We start from the raw sequence: 23,750 nt of genomic DNA on the forward strand, positions 1-23,750 counted from the left end.
CCAATCATGCCATGTATAAAGCATCCAATTTTAAACTCTTTATCTCCCTTCAATTTGGGTTTGGTGTGTGCCTTCAATCTTGTTTCCACCTTTATCACCATGGACACATTGAGGCCGATTAGGATGGCGGACGGACTTTGCCTGTCCGCCATCCCTGTGGAATTGGGACCGTCCGCGATGTGAGCGACGGTCCCGCCGTGGCAATTCATGCATTTTTAACATTGCGGCGGGCGGTGCTGAAAGCATCGCCCGCCGCAATGTTAAAAATGCAGGCATGCATTTGCATACACAAAGCGGTAGGCACCGCGCGGTGCCTGCTGCTTTGTGTATGCAAATGCTGGGGGGTACCACAGGTACCCCACATGTCCACCCCCCCCCTCGCCTGCAAGTAAAGACTGCATGCCTTTCCGTGGCGGCAAAATAGGTGGCGGTCAGTCACGGATGGCAGACGGATCGCCACCGCCTGCATGGCGGTGGCGATCCGTCCACCATCCTAATCGGCACCATTATTTTGTGTACAGTCACTTGATTGACTCAATGCATTTTTTTAAATGTGTTTCACCCTTTTCACAATCCTCACAACTCCACTCAAATGATCCTCATGTTTGAGCTACAACTTTTCTTAGATCCGCTCATCTGTCAAATTACCAAATGTACATGTTACAGCCAGTGCTGTAATGTATCCCTCTACACTCTCATTCTTGCCTTGTATTCACTTTCCAAAATAATATAGCTCTAAATGAGTGCTCACAAGTGGCAAGTGATTAATACCCATATTGTCATGCAAATTTCTAATACATTTAAGCCTGTGGCTTCATCAAGATTATGTTTTGGCAGATGCTCTATTGCCACATGACCACTTCCATTCAACACTTAAATTCGTATCACACACCCTTGCATAGTTTTAAAAAACATTCTTCCATTTGCTCCACCTGATCACTGGTTTACCAGGGCTACTCAAGCTGTGCTTCTTAACCTGTGGTCGGAGCACTCTTGTGGGTCTGCTACACCTACTAAGGGCATCCGTGACTATTTAGAATGGTAAATAATGTTAGCAGATTAATAAATCATATATAAATAAAAAAGCAAAACTGAAAACTGAAAATGTTGGAACATTCTGTACACATGATGGGTTTTTAAACTAGTCTAAAACTTAAATTGGGCAGTATTAGCATGATACGTGGGAGCAGCGCAAGTATAGCAAACAGATTGTATTATGGATGATGGGTGGCCATAATTGAAGTGCTGACAAAAAGAGCATGCACTAGCGAACAGAAAGACAACGTAATATGCTAGAGGCTAGAATATGATTTCTTCTTTTGGAATTAAAAAACTAAATTTAGGAAAGTTCCAAACTTCCCATTAAAAGGTGTATTGTTCTATAAAATACTCAGTGCAAGATTTGCAAACCTTTGAGCTCGGTTTGCACCCCAAAGTGATGGAAAGTTGCACAAAATGTCTTTTTTGCTGGGTTTACTTTCCAGCGTTGGAATATTGTCTGAAGGTAATGCACAGCTGTTTTGCATTACTGTACGTAAACAGGGCGTTCCATGGGTGGTATATTGGCATTCCCATGCAACCAACCATGGTTTTGTGCACAAAACCTTGTCTACTAACAATAGTAGAAAGGGTTTTGCCCCAAAAATTAACACCACAGGCGTTACAAAGGAGAAATGCTTTCATTTCTCATACCTGTTCTCCATTTGCATGTGAAATGCACTGTACAGCACAGATCTGAAGTGGGAAACGTTTTAAATTTAATCTAAGCATAGTATTTTGTACTGGAAGGGTACCCTTCTAGTGCAAAGCATACGGTGAACATGACAATGGTGCAAAGATGTGTGCATGGTGCTAGGCAGCCTGATTGTGCACCAGCTGCTGGGAGAGAGCAGGATAGTGCCATTTCTTATTAGACATGATGCTTTCCTGCTCTCTCCCTCTCATGCAACGAAGTGCAGCAATGTTATTTACTGCACTGCATTGCGCGACACGTTTGTAAATCTGGGCCTAAATCACTTGTGCATTTGTTTGATGTCAACTGGTCTCTGTAGTTTTGTGTATTGGTTTGAGGTTGAAATCATTGCTTAGGCCAGGGTCCCCGGCTTCTAGTAATGAACCACTGGTGGTCCTTGGATTGCAGTGGGGGTCCACAAAAGTCAAAAGATTAAACACAGTTGGTATATTGCATTCAGCGACTGGGCTCGTTTTACTGAGTTACCCAATCCCAAATGGTGTGGTGCCGCACATGCACATCAAGAGTTTAAATAGAGAACTTTGCCTTTGATTTGCAACACTTTCCAAAGCTGCAAAACCAGGTGACCAGACACCTTCTACTGCAGTTCGATTCAGCTATCAGCTGTTTCGAGCCCACATCAAGCATTTCAAGATGATATAACCTCTCGTATAGACCCTGTAAACCACAGTGTATTCTCAATGGACACCACAAACATTACTGCCCTTAGGCTCCCTTACCTTGTAGCTTCGGGAGAATCTCTTCAAAAGAAACAACTGATGAAATACATCATGACTGTTGCTTTCACCAAGGACACAGCATCAGTTGCAGAGTCAATGTCGTGTTGGGCTGTGCAACTCTCTCAAACATTGCCAAAAGAAGAAGAGGTAGATTGATTTAACACAGCTCATTCACAGGCCAGCATCGTTGGCACTACCTAATTGTCATCCTAATCATTACATTGTCTTCTATGCGCCCCAGTAACCCAACACATGATCACTTTCCATCCACACACATACCCAACATTCCCGCACTCAAGACACCACCTTCCTAACACTCGCTCCATCTAGCATACATTTAATTAAGCTCTTAAAGACCTTTCTGGAGTGCACACCATCATTCATCCTAAACTGTACATTTTTCATTAACAAAGGGTTATAGGATGAGAGACCATATTTGCCCCTTGTGCGGTATTTAAAGACACAGATTACAGACATCATTTTTAATTATTGTCATAATCAGGTCTACATCGAGAAAACGTAGACTTACTACTAGTGACCCACTTTATCCATCAAACCATCATGTGAATGATTCCTTATAGATAGATAAATAATACTAGTGTAAGGCAAAATATAATAAGAGTCAGGAAATGTAGGCGGACAGATTAAATGGTAGGCAATGATTTTGCTTAAAGATCTGTTTTTAAATTCTATTAGTGCTGCTAAGAATGTGGTAGGATACCAATATTTGTATATCAGTTTGAGGTGTTGGCGAGGTAGCGGGTGCAAGCGGTTATCTGTGAGTATTAAAAATAGATTTGGGGAATATTCGTCTGTACAGCGAATTCTCTGCTATGCATTATATGGGTGAACAGTTGGTGGATTATACTGGTTCCTTTCATAGTCTCCAGACGGAATCAATGCGGTTAGTGTGAAAGAGGGTAGTGTCCCATGGAGGAATTTCTATTAGCAGAATGGATCTTAAGCTTGTGATAAATGTCTGCTCACATGTGAATTAAAGATAGCTTTTTTACTTTGGGATGTTATGCTTAACAGGAAAGGTTAACTACTTGGGCGCTACTGGGTGTGGAGGAGTGTGGCTCAATGGTTAGAGCGGCAGACCCTGATGCAGAGTTCAGGCCAGGGACCAGGGTTCGATTCCCGCCTCGGTGGGGTCTCGGGCTCAATTTCCTCGGACCTGTTAATTCTCGCCTCGGTGCCTATTCTAATCACGGGCCCCACGCTGCAACTCTGGGCAATAGCTTGCTTAGCCTCCACACCGGACCCAACAGCGCTAAGGATGTCTGGCGTCACCCTGGGGGTGCCCAGGAGTGGACACTTCACAGGGAAAGCCAGGAGGGGTTCCACAGCGGTATGAGTATCAGCGCCAGGAAGCCGAATAGGCGACACTGCAAGGTGACCGTCTGGTGACAGTGTGCTCTATAAGTACCAAGACATTTACATTTACATTCAATGATCAAGGCAGAGTATGGGCATTCACTCGAAGTTCATTAGGTTTGCGATATTATTCCCCACTGAAGACCAAATGTATTTGTGAAGGTCTGGTAATGTGTTCACCCTTCACTGCAGAAGTGCCACCGTCATTTGTAAACTACTCTAGTTTAGCTTTCTTAATGAAATCATTTTTGGCCAAATTAACATTGTCTTAAAAACTTAGTGACAACATAATTGGGGCATAGCGCAGAAAAGGCAGACCATTTGGAATATAGCTCATTTAATAAACTTTGTGGTAAGAGGCAGATTATGACATTCCTTTGAAACGAAATCATACTCTTAGTAACTCGCACAGTCCACTCTTTCCATAGAATAGAGTCCAGGGCTTCTTGTTCTTTCTCCTTGTGTGGCAGCCTAGAAACAAACTTCTTGCCTCTGTAGAAGTGAGGACTTTGATGTTCAGCATAAAACGCATTACTGTGAAGACTAACTTCTATCTTCTTTTTTCTTGAAAATATAGATCTGAATGATTTCCTCAGTAATAATGAGGCACATAAGTCCTGAAACAACTAGATCCCAACATCCAGGAAACAAGAGTGACCAGTTGTTCTCACCTACAGTTGTATTTCTTTTAGTTGCTATACAGACCTCTGGATGAAATAGCACAACTCCTATCCTTGTCCCCAGATCTCCTATTGCCCACTTGTGTGTTTGTTTCATGCTGTTCTAAAAGTCCAGATCCTGATTAGAATCTCTCAGAATAGGTCATGTGGTCTAATGATTAGGTCTTCAGCAATTTTATTTGGGTTGCAAATCCAAATAATGTCATCTCTGTCCCACGTTTCACAGACATCACTGTTTTTACTGAAGCAGTTTCATCTACAGCTCTAGCTTAAAAACGGAGAGTGTCATAATTTACTCTGTCACTGCCAGTGATTAGACAGTATGTTCTATTGCCACAAGCATGTCATTCATCCTCTGTGCCATGTTACTGAATTACCAATGTCATTCCCTAATTTACAGGTGGTTCAGATTAATCTTAGCAACACCTGTGCAACTTCTGTTTTTTCTTAACTACCAATATAATAAAGTTATTTAAACAAAAACCAAAACAAGGAGGAAGCGACCATAATCTTGAGTTTGCCATTTCAAATACTTTTTGAACTTGAACATTTCTTGAACTTCTAAAAGATTACATTTCAGTACGTTAAGAATATACGGATGGTAAAGGATGCTGTTTGGTGGAGATGTTCTAGATTCTACACCATCAATTAGGGTAGGGAATGCCAATTTTTAGCTCATCTACAGTAAAACAGTCCAAATCCTTAACATTTTCAGAAGAAAGAATCGGAGGTTAAAAAAAAAGAAAAAAAAAAACGACGACATGTGTACTCCTACACAAAAGTGATTAACGTTTTTTTTCTTCGAGGTTTTGTATAAGAGCCCATCACATATCATTCAGTAAAGTTTGCAATAACTGATAATAGGTTACATTATATTTAGAAATTTTATTGGATTCAATTAGGTTTAATTTGAAATAATTGTTTTGGCATCAGTGTTTTAATTAGTACTTATTACTATAATATATGATTGTACTTTCTTTGCTTATTTGTGGCCGTATATGCCATAAGATAAATAAATAAAACATGTATTTGAAGGTGACAAACCTGCTATCCAAGTCTAGCAGTTTCAACATCACAGCTATCAATGTCTAGGATTATGTTGCTAAAATGCGGTCGTGCTGCCAGGGATGACAGAATGTTTTCCAGAACAACAGCAAAAGGTTTCTCAGATACGACATAATAAGAGTGTAAACCCCTTCATCAAGTCTGATGAATATGTGACCAAAACAGAAGGTCACGAGTCCAGCAGAAATTGGAGCCACCTTGGATGAGGATCCCTTTTGCTGTTTGCTACAAATCTCATCAGATGACAAAGATTGGTTTCTTTGCACTTTATATAGTTGGGTACCTGTGTCCCACAGTAGGCCCGCCACAGAATAATAAGGAGTCTTGTGTAAAGTAGATGAGGATTAATGTAATGCTACTTCTAGAGAACAGATAAAGCTCCATACAATAATTTAACAGTTGTTTTTAATGTATCAAACTGCATCAATCCTGGAATTCTTTAAACAAAACCATTCCTTTGGGATACTTATTGTTCTGGTTGTATGTGAGTATGTTATCATTCTGAAAATATTTGTGTATCACAAGAGCAGAACAATATGTTTTTCTGAGTTTTCTTCTCGAAAGTTGTATTCAATCCCCCCTGGCCCTTGCACTAACATTACTGTACTGTCTCCTAATGTTTTTTTACATACCTGTTTGTGGAGCTGGAAGAGTTTGATTAGTGAACAGATCTGATGGAATGTATAAGCTTGGGCTGAATACAAAACCACACACATGTAAAAAGTTATAATCTTTTATTCTTGTGAGGGCACCCACATCTACACATGGATGTTCATACATGTAGAAATGATTTACCCTCCTCCACAACCACGATCCAACATTCATCAGGATCTATCCAGTGTTATCTGGGTTCTGTTTCTACAAACTGCCAAACTGCATTTGCAAAAACTGTACTGTGAAAGACATTAAAAAACAACTATTTACAAACGTGTGTCTGGTTCCATTACAGGTTAACACGGTGCTTTAAGGCTTTCTTGGCAAAAAGTGACAAAGTTATTTGCTCCTGGTATCTGGCTTGTATGTGCTGTGCTTTAGAAAGTGATATACATACAGGTTTCCTCCTTTTTTAAGTTTTGTCAAATGGCATGGGTGATTTGATGGTCACGTTCCTCAACGGGCGATGCCAATGATGTATATTACTTTATGATTTATTCATTTAACCTTGTTACAGGTTACTACTTTGTTTTTGTTGATGCAGGCTCTGGCTTTTTAAATCTATCACAGGCAGCAATCTATTACCTGATTATGATACGTGTCATTAGAGTAATATGGCTATTGGAAAAAACGTATCTTTCAGCACAGGGTATACATTTCCACAGTTCCTGTTCAGCACTTGATTTTTTACAATCCATATGCAGAAAAAAGGACATTGCTATGAAAAGAGGGAGAAAACGAACTGCAGCTGAAGACTATTCTGCCAATTCCGGATTGCTGTAAAAAGGAGCGCGTAAACAGCAATAGTTGCTGGTTGAAAGTACCCGCTAGTCTAGGCAATGCTACCCTGGGGATTGTGAGCATTAGGGGCTAATGAAGTGATGATGGAGGCGTCCATCTCAGACTGGCAAGGAAAAAGGCACCCATGCACAGCAGGATATAAGCAATCCTACTGAGAAAAGACAGCACCACAAACTAACCAAGACCTCTCAAAAGGGCACCAGAATTTAGGACTGAGAAGTCAAAGGCAAAAAAGTGCTCACACTGCTTATAAAAAGCGCCTTTGGTTAAGCTGGGTAGATGGAGTGAGGCTTTGTTACAGATTTAGATATAGTGCCTTGAGAAGCAGTGCCTCGGGCAAAAAAAGCTGCAGGAAAAAAGGCCCACAAGCAGGTTGAGCTCCTGTTGATTAAAAGGATCCCAGTACAGTGAGAAGGACGGTTAGGATAAAATCCCAATCCCTATTTCATAAAATCAAGCTACCCCGACACCTGAAAAAAAAGGACTGCTACCGCTCAGGTAGAGTTGATGGCTAAACGGTTACACCTGACAGGAAGGTGTGTAGACCATGCAGAGTCACTGAGGAGCCCTTCGTTGCCCAGACAGTAGTTCTGGGCAAAGGACAAATCCCATAAAGCTCTATTACTCACTCCTGTATGCCTCTATGAGCTCCCCTCCTTCAATACCAAACGAATCTCTGTAAATGGACTTCATAGCCAAGAAAGGAAACAAGCCAAAGTACTTTCCCTATCGGGGTGGTGCTTTGTGGGAAATGCTCAACACCTTTGATAGGTTTGTGGAGGGAAAGGAATTTACAGTTCAGGAAGGGCTATGCAGAAAACCTTCACTGGCTATGATAGGGCTGCTGCTGGGACAGGGATGCTGGGGACAGGGGTGCCAGCAAAAGGGTTTGGATACTCGACAGGGTTGTGAGAATAATAAAGCTCTGGAACAGACAGGGTTGCTAAGGAATAAGAGAGCCTTGCATCAGAGCGGGTTTGTGAGGATAAAAAAGAGCAGTCACTTGGGACCAGGCAGGTCTCATGAGAAAATGTGCGACCTGAACATTGCACAAATCTTTGGAAACGGTGGCCAGATGGGGCATGTGCTTCCCAAGTTTATACAGTGCAGCTGGCCAGACAAGACTAGTGAAGATAGGTTACTTTCCAGGCATGACTACTGGAGAAAGAAGCCGCTGCCCAGGTAGGCCAAGTAAAGGATTGCAACTGTCTGAGACGATTTTCCAAGTTTAAGAGTGTCTGGTTAGCTGGCATGACTACTGGAGACATAACCTTTGCCCAGCTACATCAAATACGGGATTACATCCGCCTGAGCCCATTTTCCATGCTTAAGGGTGTCTGTTGCTGCAGTTTAAAACTTGTCACGGAAGCTCTGCCCATCCAAGACTGTTAAAGAAATCCAACCACCCAAAGAGGCAGGAAACAGTGCTCCTCTCCGTCTAGTAAAACAGCAACTGCTTCAAGAGTGCATCCCTGGTACATGGGTCTCAGATGACAGGGGCAGGAACAGTATGTAGGGGTAAATCCATAGCTGGAGTCTCAGGTGTCTGTGCCACTGGACTGGGCTTTCGCTGTTGCTGTTTCTCAGTCAGTTGGTTATAGAGTTCTTTCACAGCATCAGTGCTCTGTGAAACAAAAAGGAAAAAAAAATATATAAAGTCTTCAATAGACCAACTAAAGAGCAATTAACAACGTGATGGTATTCATAAGAAATGAGACACATAATTGGCTTATTTTTACTACTTCTTACACTTGGCAATTAACTCTCAATGAAAAACACAGGGGCGAGAAATATGTAGGTAAACATAATGGCTAGGTCATAATGTTGTACAAAAACAACTGCAATTGAGAAACAAAGGAGGAAAAGTAGAGTAAGTACAGTGTGAGAAAATACGTGAGAGGATAATGCAACAGTAGAAGGGGAAAGAAGCAAGAAAGTAGAAGGTGATGGAGAAGAAAACATAGAAACAGAAAAGACAGAAGGAATTTACAAAGACTCAAAAAATAGTATTCTAGACTTGTATGGCAGATCTGGCCCCAGTCAAACCTGCTTGCAGATTACAATATTTTCTGCGTACATGGAGGTTAAAGTGTAGACGTGAACATCACTGTATATACACTTAGGAATTCACGTGCATGGAAAATCCATAAATATTCCACTGAGCAGGCAGAAGTGCTGTGGTAAATTATCTCACAGTTAGTGGTATAGTCATCCTTCTCGACAATAAGCATTTACTCACGTGGTAGCAACCGGAGAGTGGGTAAAGGCATAATAAGCTATAATGAAACATACACCTCAATTGGACGTAGCTCATTTTCAGTCGGAAAAGAAACATGTCCCGACCCACCTGCCCATGTGCACCTGTCTCATGGAGGATACAATTAATTTGGGGGGGGGTCGGTTACTGATCCCCACAGCGTATGTCTGTGGTGTCTTTAATGCGACCACGATTCGAAGTTGTGTTCAGACTGTCGGGCGATGGCTCCGAAGACCTTGAGGGGCGATGAAGTTTCTCACGTCACGGCAGTTGACACCGTTAAGGAAGACTCCGAGGAGGTCACGGTCTCGTTCGAAGAAGAAGTCGCGAGACCGGTCACGGAGCCTTAAGTCCACTTCCGCCCATTCAATGTTGTCTGGACACTCGGGGACGAGGCAAAAGAATAAGAAGTCGGACTTCATCTTCACCTCAACTAGCGTACGTCATCGAGAGAGGTAAGGAGCACCGACGCTCTAGGCACAGTTCTGTGGAGCCGGAACCTGAATTGACTTTGTGCCTCCCTCCCTTTCTGGGAGCACAAGCGACTCCCGCTCAAATGAAAGATTTTTACGAGGCCACGTGCTGTGTATTTGAGCGGAACAACCCTGTTGGTGAGCCCTAAGGCCCACGGGGTCAGATGGGGCCCAATCGGGTTCAACGCCGTTTGCTTCAGCCACGGCGCAGGTGAGGCCTCAGGGATCCAATCCCGGATCCGGGTTGATGCCGGTCGTATTAACACGAACTCCCCCGGACTCGAACCCCAAGTCAGTGGCTGCGACGTCGCTGATGCCCGTCGGACGCGCAAGCCCCATCCTCATCCCCAACAACACAGAGCCGGAACGGCGTTGAGAGACGCAGATTCTGACGTCGACAGAACCCAGGGGTTCTATGTTGTCGCCTGAGAACTTTGTGGACGTGCTGGGCTCAGGAGAGGAATGGGAGGAGTCTGGGGACCCATTAGAGAACCAGGATGTCTCTGAGGATACTATGGACTGATATGGGGAACTTGGAGAAGCCTCTGAATCCCTATGGCCCTTTAATGAGGTACTTACGGACGTCCTTCTAGGAACATGCTCCTACGGATAGGGAATCCAAGAGACAGGACTCATTTGGGAAGATGTTTCTTTCCTCCAGTCTGACATTGCGGTTGGTGCATACTGCATGCTTATTGGGCCGTTTCTCCCATTCTCTTTGGGAGACGGTTGCGCAGGTGCTGCCACGGGTCCCTGAGGAGGCCCGGGCTGTGCTCTCAAGCTGTCAAGGACGGGAGAGATGCAGCAAAATTCGCCATATGGTGTGATTTGAATACAACCGATTCGCTGGACAGGTGTATTTCAACGATGGTGGCCTTGAGGCGCCACGGCTGGCTTCGTACAACTGGCTTCTGGGGGATGTCCAGGCCAATTTGATGGACATGCCCTTTGATGGAACCCGACTTTTTGGGGAAAAGGTAGATTCGGCCTTGGTCAGGTTCAAGTACTCTCGAGCTACGGCCAGATCATTGGGCCTCTCCTCCACTCCTCGTGGCCGGTCTTCTTTTCGCCCCGTTCATGGCAACGGAAGGTGTTTCCAACAGCGTCAGCCCTAAGCCGTGCATGGCCGTAGACGCGGTACATTTCATCCTCGGAATGGAGGCCAGAAGTCATCTACCACACTGCCCCCAGCAGCCACAGCCTCCAATCACTCCTAGGCCGATTCTGCAGGACCACACTACTCCAGAGGGTATCATCTCCCCCGCTGGAGATCTAGAACAATGGACAAGTGGGTCTAGCAGATCATCCAGGAGGGCTATTCCTTTCCTTTCCTTTCCTCCCCCTATTTCGCCAACTCAGGAACGGTTGGCGGAGGATCATTTCAAGCTGCTCCAAGAGTAAGTTACAGCTGTTTTGGCCAAAGGAGCTATAGAATGAGTCCCAGTTTCAGAAGTAGGCAGTGGCTGTTTTTCCCACTACTTTCTGATTCCGAAGCAGAACAAGGGGCTTCGGCCCATTTGATATCTTCGGACTGTCAATCTCTTCCTCAAAAAGGAGAAATTCAAAATGCTCACATTGGCTCAGGTCTTGTCTGCCCTAGACCAAGAAGACTGGATGGTGGTGTTCGACCTGCAGGATGCATATTTTAACATTCCCATTCTTCTAGGCCACAGGCGGTACCTGCGGTTCAAGGTAGGTCACAATCACTTTCAGTTTACCATTATCCCCTTCGGTCTTACCAGTGCCCCTCGGGTGTTCACCAAGGTGATGGCAGTGTTGCAACTTATCTACGCAGTTTAGGGGTTTCATTCTTTCCCTACCTAGACGACTGACTGTTAAAGGCGTCCTCGCCCCACCTTCAAACTACGGCGGACCTCTTGCATTCACTGGGGTTCTCTAAAAATGTGCCGAAGTCACACCTGACTTCTTCTCAGACGCTCGCTTTCATCTGAGCTGTTCTGGACACAGTGCAGTTTCGGGCTTATCCACCCGAGCAGCGAGTCCAGGATATTCAGGTTATGATTCCAATGTTTCAGCCTCTAGCCTGGATTTTGGTGAGGTTGACTCTGAGGCTGTTGGGTCTCATGGCCTCCTGCATCCTGTTGCTAAGACACACCAGGTGGCGTATGCGGGCTCTGCTGTGGGACTTGGAAGTTCCAATGGGCACAGCATTGGGGAAATCTCACCGGCATGGTTCAGATCTCGGAAGGAACAGCAAGGGATTTGCAGGGGTGGATAACGAATCGCAATTGGGTCAACGGCAGACCTTTCCCCCTTCCCCAACCAGATTTCACAAATGTGACAATGAGTCTCTTCTGGGATGGGGCGGCCACATGGGAGAGGTGGAAATCAGGGGTCAATGGTCTCCAGCGGAGAAGGGGCTCCATATAAACTTGTTGGTGCTCTGAGCGATTTGGTTGGCATTGAAAGCATTCCTTCCCTCTTTCAAGGAAAAGTTGGTGCAGGTGTTCATGGACAACACCACCGCCATGTGGTACGGCAACAAGCAAGGTGGTGGTTGGGGGGGGGGGGGGGGGTCATGGACCCTTTTCCGAGAGGCCCTGCATCTCTGGGCATGACTGCAACAGCAGGGCATAACCCTGGTAGTTCAACACCTGGCAGGTTTTCTGAACGACAGGGCGGACCATCTCAGCCGGCAATGCCTTCAGGATCACAAATGGTGTCTCCAGTCAGAGGTGGCCCAATGTCTCTTTCAACAGTGGGGACAACCGTGGTTAGGTTTGTTTGCCTTCGAAGAGAACACGCAATGGCAGCTGTACTGCGTGCTGGAGTTTCCAAAGCGGCTATCGCTCGGCGACGTGTTTCATTGTGAGTGGAGCTCAGGCCTGTTGTAAGCCTTTCCGTCCATACCACTCCTACCCAGGGTACTGAAGAAGATGAGGAACAACACTGGGCCCAATTCATCCATGTGGTGCCGGACTGGGCAAGGAAAGTCTGGTATCCAGATCTTCTGAGCAAAAGTGTTGATCCTCCGATCAGGCTGCCTCATCGGGAGGATCTTCTGTCACAGTAGCAGGGGAGGGTTATCCACCCGAACCTGTAAACTCTGTGCCTCCATGCGTGGAGATTGAGTGTCGGCAGTTGATGGCTTTTGAACTCCCCCCTTGAAGTCTGAAATGTTATTCTGGCGGCCAGTCGGCCCTCCACTAAGTCGGAAAACAACTGCTGTTGGCGGAAATTTTTATTATACTGTACAGAAAGGTCTATTGACACTCTTTCTGCTCTTCCTTCTACTGTCCTTTTGTTCATTCTAACCCTTGCCCAGGAGGGCTCTGCTTTGGGAACTCTCAAGGTTACCTTTCTGCTCTGTCTACTTATTTTCCGGTTACCAGAACGGCCTTCTCTCTTTAAATCTCCTACTGATAATAGATTTCTGAAAGTGTTGGTTCATTTATTTCCACCTACACCCTTTGTTATGCCACAATGAGTCCTTAATTTGGTCCTCACGTATCTGATGTGCGCTCCTTTTGAGCCTCTGCACAATTGTCCCCTCCGGCTGTTGACCATCAAAGCAGCCTTCTTAGTAGCGATTATATCGGCACCAGGGCATCATTCTTACCACAGGTTGTGACCCCATTCCATCTGGGTCAGTCCATTACGTGTCCCACATTCTTTGCTCCTCCACAACCCTCTAAGGAGGATGAGCGATTCCACCGACTGGATGCAAAAAGAGCGTTGTCGTTCTACCTTGACCGCAGAAAAGAGTTCCGGGTGGATGACCAACTCTTTGTGTGGTATATGGAGCAAAGAAGGGAAAGGCAGTTCAGAAAAGAACTATCTCTCGCTGAGTTGTTTTCTGCATTAAAATCTGATATGCATTGGCGAAGAAGCAGCCCTCTAAGGGACTAAGGCCCATTCCACCAGGGGAAAGGCTGCGACTACGGCCTTGGCACAGGGTGTCCCAGTTCAAGACATCTGTCAGGCAGCGATGTGGACATCATTGCACATGTTCGCAAAACAATACTGCCTTGATGGTCAAGTGCGCAGGGAGGGGAAATTTGCCCGCTCAGTCCTGCAAGACGTGTAGCTCAGGAGTCCGCAACCCACCGCCAGGATGGTATGGTTCGGGTATCTGATTCAAAGGTAAGGGATCTGCAGCTAGAAGTCTCTATCAGATGAACAAGTTACTTACCTTCGGTAACGCCTTATCTGGTAGAGACTATCTAGGTGCAGATTCCTTACAGCCCCACCCATGATTCCTCACTTTGCGGACGGATGTTGTAGGTCTAGGGTTTCTCACCTTCCAGGGCCCTAGTTTTGAATACGTTTTTGTCATCACTTCGTGGCTCTGCGCTTCTGGAGTGGAAAAAACTAAAAGTACTGACGTCCGCGTCCCTGGGTGGTGCCTATGAAGGCACCGCGCCATCGCAACTGACGCTACTGACACCAACGACGTCACGCGGAGCTGAATGGAGCCACCCACATCGCACGCAAAGGATATTGCTCAGCAAAAGTTTCTGGATCCATCCTGATGCCTGGGAAATTCAAAGGTAAGGAATCTGCAGCTAGATAGTAACTTGTTCGTCAGTGCTTATTCAGTCATGTTTTTTTGTTTATAAAACATTATGGGAGCTGCTGGTTCAATATGTACAATAATAGAGTGATAGAGCAGAATGCAGTCACACACAGTGAAGCTGGTCAGTGGTTGAAGTGTGCTGACTCACTGCAACATACAACAAATGGGCAGCAGAAAAAAGTAAATGACACAAAATAGACCAATGGATAAAGAGAGCTGACTGAAAGCTTCTAGAAGTAAATATACTGTTAGAAATTGGTTGTTTTTTTTATAAGGGGGAGTGTGACTCCTTTTCAAGCAACAACCACAATCCCTGGGAGGGTGAACAACAAAATGTTACTACTTACCCTGTGCTTAAAAAATGCCACACCAGTTTAGAACAGAATGAAATGTAATAAATATTTTGACACCAGAACGACATAAATCCAATAAGTTGAACCAGAGTTATGAATTTTTACATTTTTAGAGAAATCTAGCAGCTAAAAGATCAAAAGATCTAAATGTGGACTTCTAGTTGCATGAGACGTGATTCGATGAGCATGGTTCAGATACAAGGAATAGATTGGGCCCAGTCTTTGCTTACTTCGGACTTAAAAGAATTTTTTAAGAAAAATGTCTGAGAAGGCAAAGTTCAGCAATACAAGGCAGCCAGCAGTATCCAAGGAGGAGGTGTCATCGTTGGGGAGCTGCTGGACGAAGCTGCAGTTAAGATTTCTATGTTTGGACTTTGTTACTTTTTTTAGAAATCAAGAATGTTCAGCTGGACAAAGCTGCAGGATGTAGATGAGGGCTCCACGAGGCCAAAACTCTCCCGAAGAGAATCTGTTGAACAGGATTTGATCCTACAGTGAAGAACGTTGCAGAGCTATTGCGAAGTCAGGCTGACGAGAGATGCACTTTGGGCAGATCAGCGAGCAGGTCTGCTCCGGTCTCCTGTCGATACTCAGGCCCATTTAGTGGAAAATCTTCTAGGTTACAACTTTTGCATTTTGGCTGTTTGGCAACCTTTAGCACTACTTCCCAAGGGTCTATGACTGGGCGGGCACAACTTGGAGGGTAGGGCTGATATCAGGCAGGGTCCAGGAGCAGGGTTCAAGTTGTTGGAGCCTTTTGTGTCCCTCCAGCTCAGAACAGGAGGCCAGACAACTAGTACTTGGAGTCACTCCGGTAGTCCTGGAATCCGCAGTAAAGCAGGCCTCAAGCAGCTGGGCAGTACTCTGGCTGCAGCACATCTGAGGTATAAGGCAGTCGATCTAGGGGTCTAGGAGTGAACTGCAGAGTATTTATACCAGGTTCCAGCCTTTGTAGTGGGAGAAACTTCTAGAGGGTGCTGAGACAGCCCCATTGAAATGTAAGCTGGACAGGGAACATCTCTGCCCCTCCCATCCTGGCACAATGGTTCATCCTGCCAATACTAGCAGCTCCAGTCTGAGATGAATACAAAAAGGCCAACTACACCCAGGCATGGGACACAGGTGCCAAATGGTTAGGACAAGAAAATACCAACTTTCTAAAAGTGGCTTTTTCAAAGTTGTGACTTCATATACAACTTAACTATTAGGGGATTTTAAAATACAATTCATTAGAGATCAAATATGACTTTTCTACCCAAACAAAAGTTATCACTTATTAAATGCAATAAGGTAACCAAATGATACCCTGCGGGAGAGGTAGAGCATGCAATAGTGAAAGACAAATTAAAGTTTTTTACTACCAGGTCATGTAAAACTAAAAGTACATGTCCACCTTATCAAAAACAATGCACCCTGCCCAAAGGGCTGTTTAGGGCCTACCTTATGGGTGACTTGTATGTATTAAAAGGGAAGGTGTAGGCTTGGCAAAAGGGTTATTTTGCTAAGTTGAATTGGCAGTTAAAAACTGCATACAGTATGCAATGGCGGCCTGAGACATGTTTTGAAGGGCTACTTAAGTCGGTGGCACAATAAGTGCTGCAGTTCTTCTAGTAGTATTTAATTTACAGGCACTGGGTAATGGTTGTGGTACATGTTGTAATACTCTACTAGAGATTTATAAGTAAATCAAATGTGTCTATCAGGTGTAGGCCAATTTTACCATGTTCTAAGGAGTGAACACAAGTACTTTCGCACTTGTTTATTTTATTTATTTTGACGGTTTTGTATAGCGCGAACAAGACCCTTACGGGTATCAGAGTGCTTTACAGAGCAAATATAGGTAATGACATGTACATATAAATACAAAGAATTATGTACTGGTAACTATTAGAGATTAGCACATATCTACAGGAGTGTATAGGACAAGCAGCGGATGGATTAAGTCTCATTTCTGGGGATAAGGCGTTCCACATCCTAGGGGCCATTCCTGAGAAGGTACAATTGTATGTTTTCTTCTTGGAGAAACATTGTGGTTTAAGTAGAAGATTATTAGAACTCATGGTAGATCTGTTACCATCTGATAGTACTAGTTTCTCCGCTAGGTACCTCAGGGTTTTGGGATGTAATGCCTTATGTGTCATACAGGCGATTTTCAACTGGATTCTGGCTTCAAAAAGGAGCCAGTTGAGGGCATGAAGGTCAGGGTAAATGTGGAAGTTTCTTTTGGTGCCTGTGACGAACCTGGCGGCTGTATTGATTGAGGCTCTGAGCGGAGCAGTCGTTGATTTGTGAATACCAGAGAGAGCGGCACTCCCATAGTCAACTCTGGGAATTACTAGCGTTTGAACTACCTGTTTGAAGTCATTTGCGGGTATGAAGGGTTTCAATTTTCTCAGTGTGTTTATCTAAAAATGTGCTCCTTTTGTTGCTGCGCTGATGTGCTTCTGCATTTTTAGCTTATTATCCAGGGTTATTCCTAGAGATTTAGCAGAATCAATGATGAGAGGTTGACCGTCGAGTGCAGTTAGGTGCTTCATCCACTCGCGGATTATGGTTGTTTGGTTGAGAGGAGTGATTAAGAGTCATTCTGTCTTTAGCGTGTTTAGTTTTAAATGGTTCTAGCTAGCCAGGTCTGTGTTTTTTGAAGCGTTGAGTTAAGGGACTTGATGTCTTCAAGAGAGTGGACCTTAATGTAGAGTTGTGTGTCATTGGCGTACATGTTATATTGGATATTTGCGAAATTGAGAAGCTCAGTGAGTGGTTCCATAAACAGATTAAAGAGTGTTAGGGAGAGGGAAGAACACCCAAAGTGACTGGGGTGGGGTTAAAGATTGGTTGATCTTGAATCTTTGTGTTTTATTTTGGAGGAAGGAAGTGAACCAATTTTACACTGTTCCAGATAGCCCCATTCTATGCTTCAGGATGTCAAGTAGGTTGTCGTGTTTGACTGTATCGAAGGCTGAAGATATGTCAAGTAGGATCAGCAAGCAGGCTTTGTTTTGATTCAGTGTTTGTAATGCGTCATCTATTATGTGGGTCATGGCTGATTCGGTACTGTGCCCTGATCTAAAGCCTGATTGGAATTGGTTGAGCAGGTTGAAGTGGTCTATGTGGACACATTTTTCGAGTAGTTTGGCCAGGGTTGAGATGTTGGATATTGGGCGATAGTTATTCAGGTCTGATGGGTCCGCTGATACTTTCTTATGGATGGAGGATACCTGACCAGCTTTGAGGATGTCAGGGATGGTTCCTTGCATAAGAGGTATTTATGATCCTAGTCCATAGGGGCACTAGCAGCGGAATGAAGGTCTTTAAGTGGGATGCCGGGGGGGGGGGGGGGGGGGGGGGGGGTCTGTGAAATGATTGGAAGGATTCATGGTAGTAAGCGTGTTTAGGATAGTTTTTTCGCTGTAAAGGTTGAAGGTAGTCCAGGAGACGGTGTTCTTGAGGTCGAGCATTGTGGAGCAGTTAAGCCGGGTCACTGGTGTGGTCCGTGAGGAGATTGTGTGTGTATCGGTAAGGGATAATAGATCGTTAAGCAGGTCTCTCTTTAATTTTTTTGTCTTTGTTGTGAAAAAGAAGGCAAGATCCTCACAATTGGGGATTGTCTGAGGATTGACTTGGGGGGAGTGGGAGACACCCTTAGACTGAGCTTTGATTATTTTGAACAATTTTTTGAGGCGATTCTTAGCTTGGTCTAGTTGTTTGCATATGAAATCAGCTTTTGAGCGTCTAATGCTTCTGTAGTAGGCATTTCTGGTGCTCCTTAGTAATTTGAGGTGGGCAGTGGATGAGGCGGCTCTCCATTGTCTTTCAATTGCTCTCAATGATCTTCTGTCTTCGTTTAGTCTACCATCATACCAGGGGTTTGAGTTCTTTGTGGTGACTCTTTTTAATTGTAGTGGGGCTAAGGTGTCAAGTACCCTGTTAATAGAGTGGAAGTAGTGATTGATCATATCCTGTACATCCTTTGATCCATCCAGTGGGGGCGCGAGGATGTGACTAGCGGATGCAAGATCGACCAGATTGATGTTTTCTAGGTTCCTCTTCCAGATTTTCGTTCTCGTGGGTTGGACAGAGAGTAGCTTAACTACTTCCTTGATATGGAAAGTGATAATGTAATGGACGGACTAACTGCAAGGGAGAATCGATTCCAGCTGGGTAGAGTCTGCTTTGGAAATTACTAGATCAAGGATTGAGCCTTTTTCGTGGGTGGGGCTGTCACAGATTTGGGACAAGATGAGGTCGGATAGGAAAGCTTTGAGGCTATTGACCTCTGGGTCGTCAGGATCGTTCCAGTGGAGGTTGAAGTCCCCCAGGAAGATCTGTGTATTCTGTTGTCCGACATTTGTTGTTAGCAGTAGCAAAGTGCACAGTCACCCAAGGCTAACAAAAACTAATTTCCGCAAAAAGAGGTGGGTAGGCAAAAAGTTTAAGGGAAGACCACACCAAAAGGCTGTCAGGTCTAACATCTGTATATACAGTTTTACAAAAAAAGCAGAGAGTTTTTGCCAACACCTAAAAGCGCCTTAAAACAGACCTAAGTATCTTATTCGCAGGCACTGTCACAAAAAGTCCCTTCGAGATTTAGAAAGTTGTGTGAAGTGTCACTCTCAAAACTGCAGCACTTGTGTAAGGGAAGGCCACTTATAACTCAATTATCCTACAACAAACCCTCTAAATCTAGTGATGTGCTTCTAGGAAACTGTGATTTAGACCATTGTGATATCTAATGTGTTTCCCTGACAATTCTACTATGCATTGGACAAGCAGAAGAGAGCATCTTCATCCAAGAAAAAGAGATTGGGGTTCACTTTATTAGAGCGGTGCATCTCCTAGCCTATTCTTGTTGTGTGTCCTGTGCCTAATCCCAGCATAAAGCAGTGCGAGTCTGCTCCTAGTAGCTCATTTGTTGGTCAGTTTCATTATGTGAGTCGTTCATGGTCCCACTTGGATAGACTCAAAATCCCACCTTAGCTGTCAACGATTCCTCCCTTTCCCAATAGCACGTAGGTAGGTGGTAGACCTGAGAAAGGGAGAGGGCTAATCTGTTGCAGTGATATGCTGCTATACAATATATTGGATGGAAAACATTCCTATTATCCTTTTTACAACTTATCTCTTTGGTACCTGGATTTGGTGGATATTCAATCATCTAGCATTTCAATATGTAGCCGGATCTAAAGCCGGACTGAGAGTCATGAAAAAGGTTATGGGATTCCAAATAGCTGGAGAGTTGTTCCTGAAATAATTTTTCAAGAATTTTAGCTGGTGCAGGTAGAAGGCAGATAGGTCTATCATTTTTATATACAGATGGGTCGGCATCAGGTTTTTTAAGAATAGGCACTAGATGGGCCTGTTTCCACACGGAGGGGAAGGTACCAGAGCAGAGGGAGGCATTCTAAATCCGGTTTAATGGGGTGTTGATGAGTGGGGCTAAGGTACTGAAGAACTGAGCCGGGCAAGGATCTTTGGGGAGCCGGATTCGCACGTTAATAGTTTATGGAGTGAGGTAACAGAAGAGATAGGACGAAAGGTAGTCAGATCATCATTCCCGATGCTTAGCGGCAGGGGCTGGGGGGTGAAGTGAAGGGGCAAAAGTTGAACAGATATCAAGAATTTTGTCCTAGAAAAAATTTGATGATAGCCCATTGCAAAGATTCAAGGTAGGCCATATGGGGAGAAACTGTGGAAGTTTTCACCCCCGACAGGTGTGGTCCGGTCGGAGGGAGGTGTGGGGAAGTCACTGCTTATTAAGGGCATGGGAGTTACAGGGTGTGGTGCCCCTACCCCTTCCTTTAGAGTTGTTTCCTCTATATCCTCCTCTAAACAATCCTTTTGAGGAAGAGGACTGGTTATTTACCTTTTGTAAGAAGAGGTATTCTGGTCTGAGGGTGTGGTTTTGGACCCTGCTTGGTAAAAGGAGCGACAAAAGGAGCCTCTGCTGGAAGGAGACTGGAGTGCTCTCATGGACTTCGCCACTTCAGTGTCCTTTTTCATTTTCAAGCACCTGATGGACCTCAAGAACAAAGAGATGTTTTTTGTCATATGGTGTAATTAAAATACATTGATGGAATTTGGGCTGAAACCCGGAAATCCCAAACCAAGCATGTCTCCGGAGTAAGATGCTTGTGTTGACCTCCCTAAATGCGGCATCAGCAGCATCTAGAGCACATCTTATTGAAGAATTGTAAATGAGCTTTCCTTCATTTACCAAATCTTGCGCTTTTGCATTATGCTCATCTGAGAAATATTGGTGCACTTGCTCCATTTCATCCCAATGTGCCCAGTCATATCTGGCCAAAAGGGCTTGCATGTTTGCAATGCGCTAGTGATTGGCAGCTTGGGCACCTATGTGTTTGCCAGAAGCATCTATTCGCTTGGATTCTTTGTATGGGGCAGGAGTGTCCCCTGCTGTTTGGAAATTAGCCCGTTTGAGAGCACTGGACACAACCAGTGAGTCTAGTGGCAACTGGCCCTTAATAAATACCGGATATGTTGGGGAGGATTTATATTTTTTGAGAATTCTAGGAGTCAAGATGCGTGCATGCACAGGATCTTTAGAAATTTCATCAGCGTGTCTCCTCATACCTTTAACCATACGGAGTGTTGGTGTCGACCTGTGTGTGGATTCGAATGTCTCAAACAAAAATCCTCTTCTAAGGATTCCTTGTGTAGTACCACCACATGGTATTCTGCAGCCCTGACAATGAAAATGAGTTCTTGATAAGAAACATTGTTATCAGGTGGAGATGGCATGGCAGGGTAAATGTCTGGATCATTGTCTAATGGAGGGTCAATTGTATAATCACTCCATAGATCAACTGGTAAATACATGTGTCCCTCATGAATATCGTCATCTCATGGATGAGATTGTGGAGAATCCTGAGGTGTGATGTGCAAAGGATTTAAAGTCGAAGAAGAGGGTGGTTGAGGGGATGCTGATGTTAGATGAAAGGGGCTGGTACCAACAATCTTCTTTTTTAAAGGGATCTTGTAATGACTATCCTCACCAGGAAGCTTTTGTTTCTGAGACAGCTTGGTATGAATATGACCAGTTTCTGGGTTAGTATAAAGTCTCTTCTTTTGGGATACATTTTCAGTGGAACAATGTCTAAATTTAGACCCGAACGGACATCTTTCGGTTTTGGTGCCAGCGTTTTCGGTGCCAATATGGACTGGGCTTTGGGTGCGGAAGATTTTGGATCCAAAGGCAGTTTAATTTACGGCGCAGAGGATATCGGCTCTGAGCTGGATTTCGACTTTGAACCGGAGGGCTTTGGTTCCGAAGAGGGCTTGTGTCGACTCGATCCCGAGCTTGAAGGCTTGACTGGGTGTTTCAGAGCCGAGCCGGAAGGTGGGGCTTCAGAAATGTTGTCTCGTGCCGACCTTGGTCAGAAGGCAGAGGTGGTGCAGAAGCCTTAGATTTTTTTGAGAGTGGGTTGATGGGGCAAGGGGACTTCTGTACTCACGTCACCCTGTTTCTGCGAAACTTCTTCAATGTCGAGGTCTATCTCAAGCTATGAATATGACATGGAGAAGGCCTCTTCCTCCTCTGCCTTGGATACCCGAATATCTTCTTGACTGGACTCTTCACCGAATATATATGGTGTGTCTTCCATGCTTCAACATTGCATCTCTTGAAGTCGAGCCTGATTATCGCTTTGGGTTTTCTTTGACTGAAGCGATCTGCAAGCGTCGCTGTCTTTTTCTTTGTGCTCCGGAGACAAGCACAAGTTATACACCTGGTGTGAGTCAGTGCACGGATACTTTGAATGGCACTGAGGACAGAATATGAATGGTGTCCGTTCCATCGACAGAGAGCTGGAACGATGCTGTTAGGCCCGAAGGCGGGCCACAAAGTTTTCCAATCGAAAAGAAGATTCCGTTGACTGAAATGATACATGGTGAGTTGAGAAACGCGTACAAAACAATACAATTTTTTTTTTTTTTAATTGTCACAATTTCTATGTGTTTGATTTAAAATTGAAATAGCGCTGCACTTACCGGAGGCACGCTCTGACTACTAGAGCGCCTCAGCCACTTCCGCCCTGCTCCTGGGTCCGATCACGTGACCACGAAGAGGGGCATAGACAACAGGCTGACTTAAATGCTGGCTCCAGCGCGGGAACGCAGCGGGCGCGCCGGTGGCGTGCCAAAGGCAAGCCCGTCTGCACCCGTCCACGCCCAACCGGGACCAGGGGCCAAGACCCCTAGCCCCCGCCTCCTGTACCGCACGGAAGACCTCCTGAGCGTGGCCCACAATACTGTGCCTCTCAGTGCTTCTACTATCGAAACACTCAGATCACAAAAACTACTCAGGGCCCATAGGGGAACTGTCTCACACAGGCTGACTGCACACCCCTCAAAGCCACCTCAAGCCCTCGCACCTCGTGGACCCAAGGTGGCCATCCCTAACACCCGCTCCCTACAAAAACATAACCTCGAGGTTTTTTCCCTCCTGCAAGATAACACCTTAGACCGACTTGGGATCACAGAAACCTGGCTTGAGGAGTCCTCTACCCCGGATATAGTAGCCTCCCTGCCTACAAACGATGCTGCCATTCAGCACAACAGACCGGGCAGTACCAGAGGGGGTGGGGTAGCAATTCTACATACACAAGAGTTGAAGGCCGAAATCATCTGTGCAGAAAGCATTGAGGGAGCATACGTATTAGGGGCAAAAATCTGCTCCCCAACTACCTGCTTAGCCATCTTAATAGTTTACCGGCCCCCACATACATCCCCCAAATTCCTGGAGCTTTTCATTGAACTAGTCAATGACATCCGCACACGCTACCAATGCTTACTAATAATGGGAGATTTTAATTTCCATTGGGATCAGACTACCATGGAAAGCCAGGCCATCCAACCTAATGAAGCACTGACCAACCCTGGAACTTAAACAAGTGGTACACGCTCCCACACACGATAGACAATTAGTCCCTTTGCCTGGTCCGACCATGACCTAATTAGTGGCCAGCTTCCACCCACCAAGACTTCGGCTAACCATGCTCCCGTGTGGAAAGTACTGCGAGGTTGGGAAAAAATCCGAGCAGACGACCTCGTTAACACCCTAAA

At 45.0% G+C, this 23,750-nt stretch overlaps 1 protein-coding gene across 1 annotated transcript in view; it reads right to left on the reverse strand.

The window, feature by feature from the left end:
• Positions 1-6,311: 6,311 nt before the first annotated feature.
• Positions 6,312-23,750, reverse strand: part of NELFB (negative elongation factor complex member B) — a 210,594-nt gene continuing 193,155 nt past the window's right edge. The window contains exon 13 of the mRNA XM_078642025.1: positions 6,312-8,673. Within this exon, the coding sequence (XP_078498151.1) occupies positions 8,536-8,673 (138 nt within the window). The 3' untranslated portion in view covers positions 6,312-8,535. The remainder of the gene's footprint in view (positions 8,674-23,750) is intronic.

This window comes from Lissotriton helveticus, chromosome 5_1, assembly GCF_964261635.1.
Source record: "Lissotriton helveticus chromosome 5_1, aLisHel1.1, whole genome shotgun sequence".
Lineage (NCBI taxonomy): Eukaryota > Metazoa > Chordata > Amphibia > Caudata > Salamandridae > Lissotriton > Lissotriton helveticus.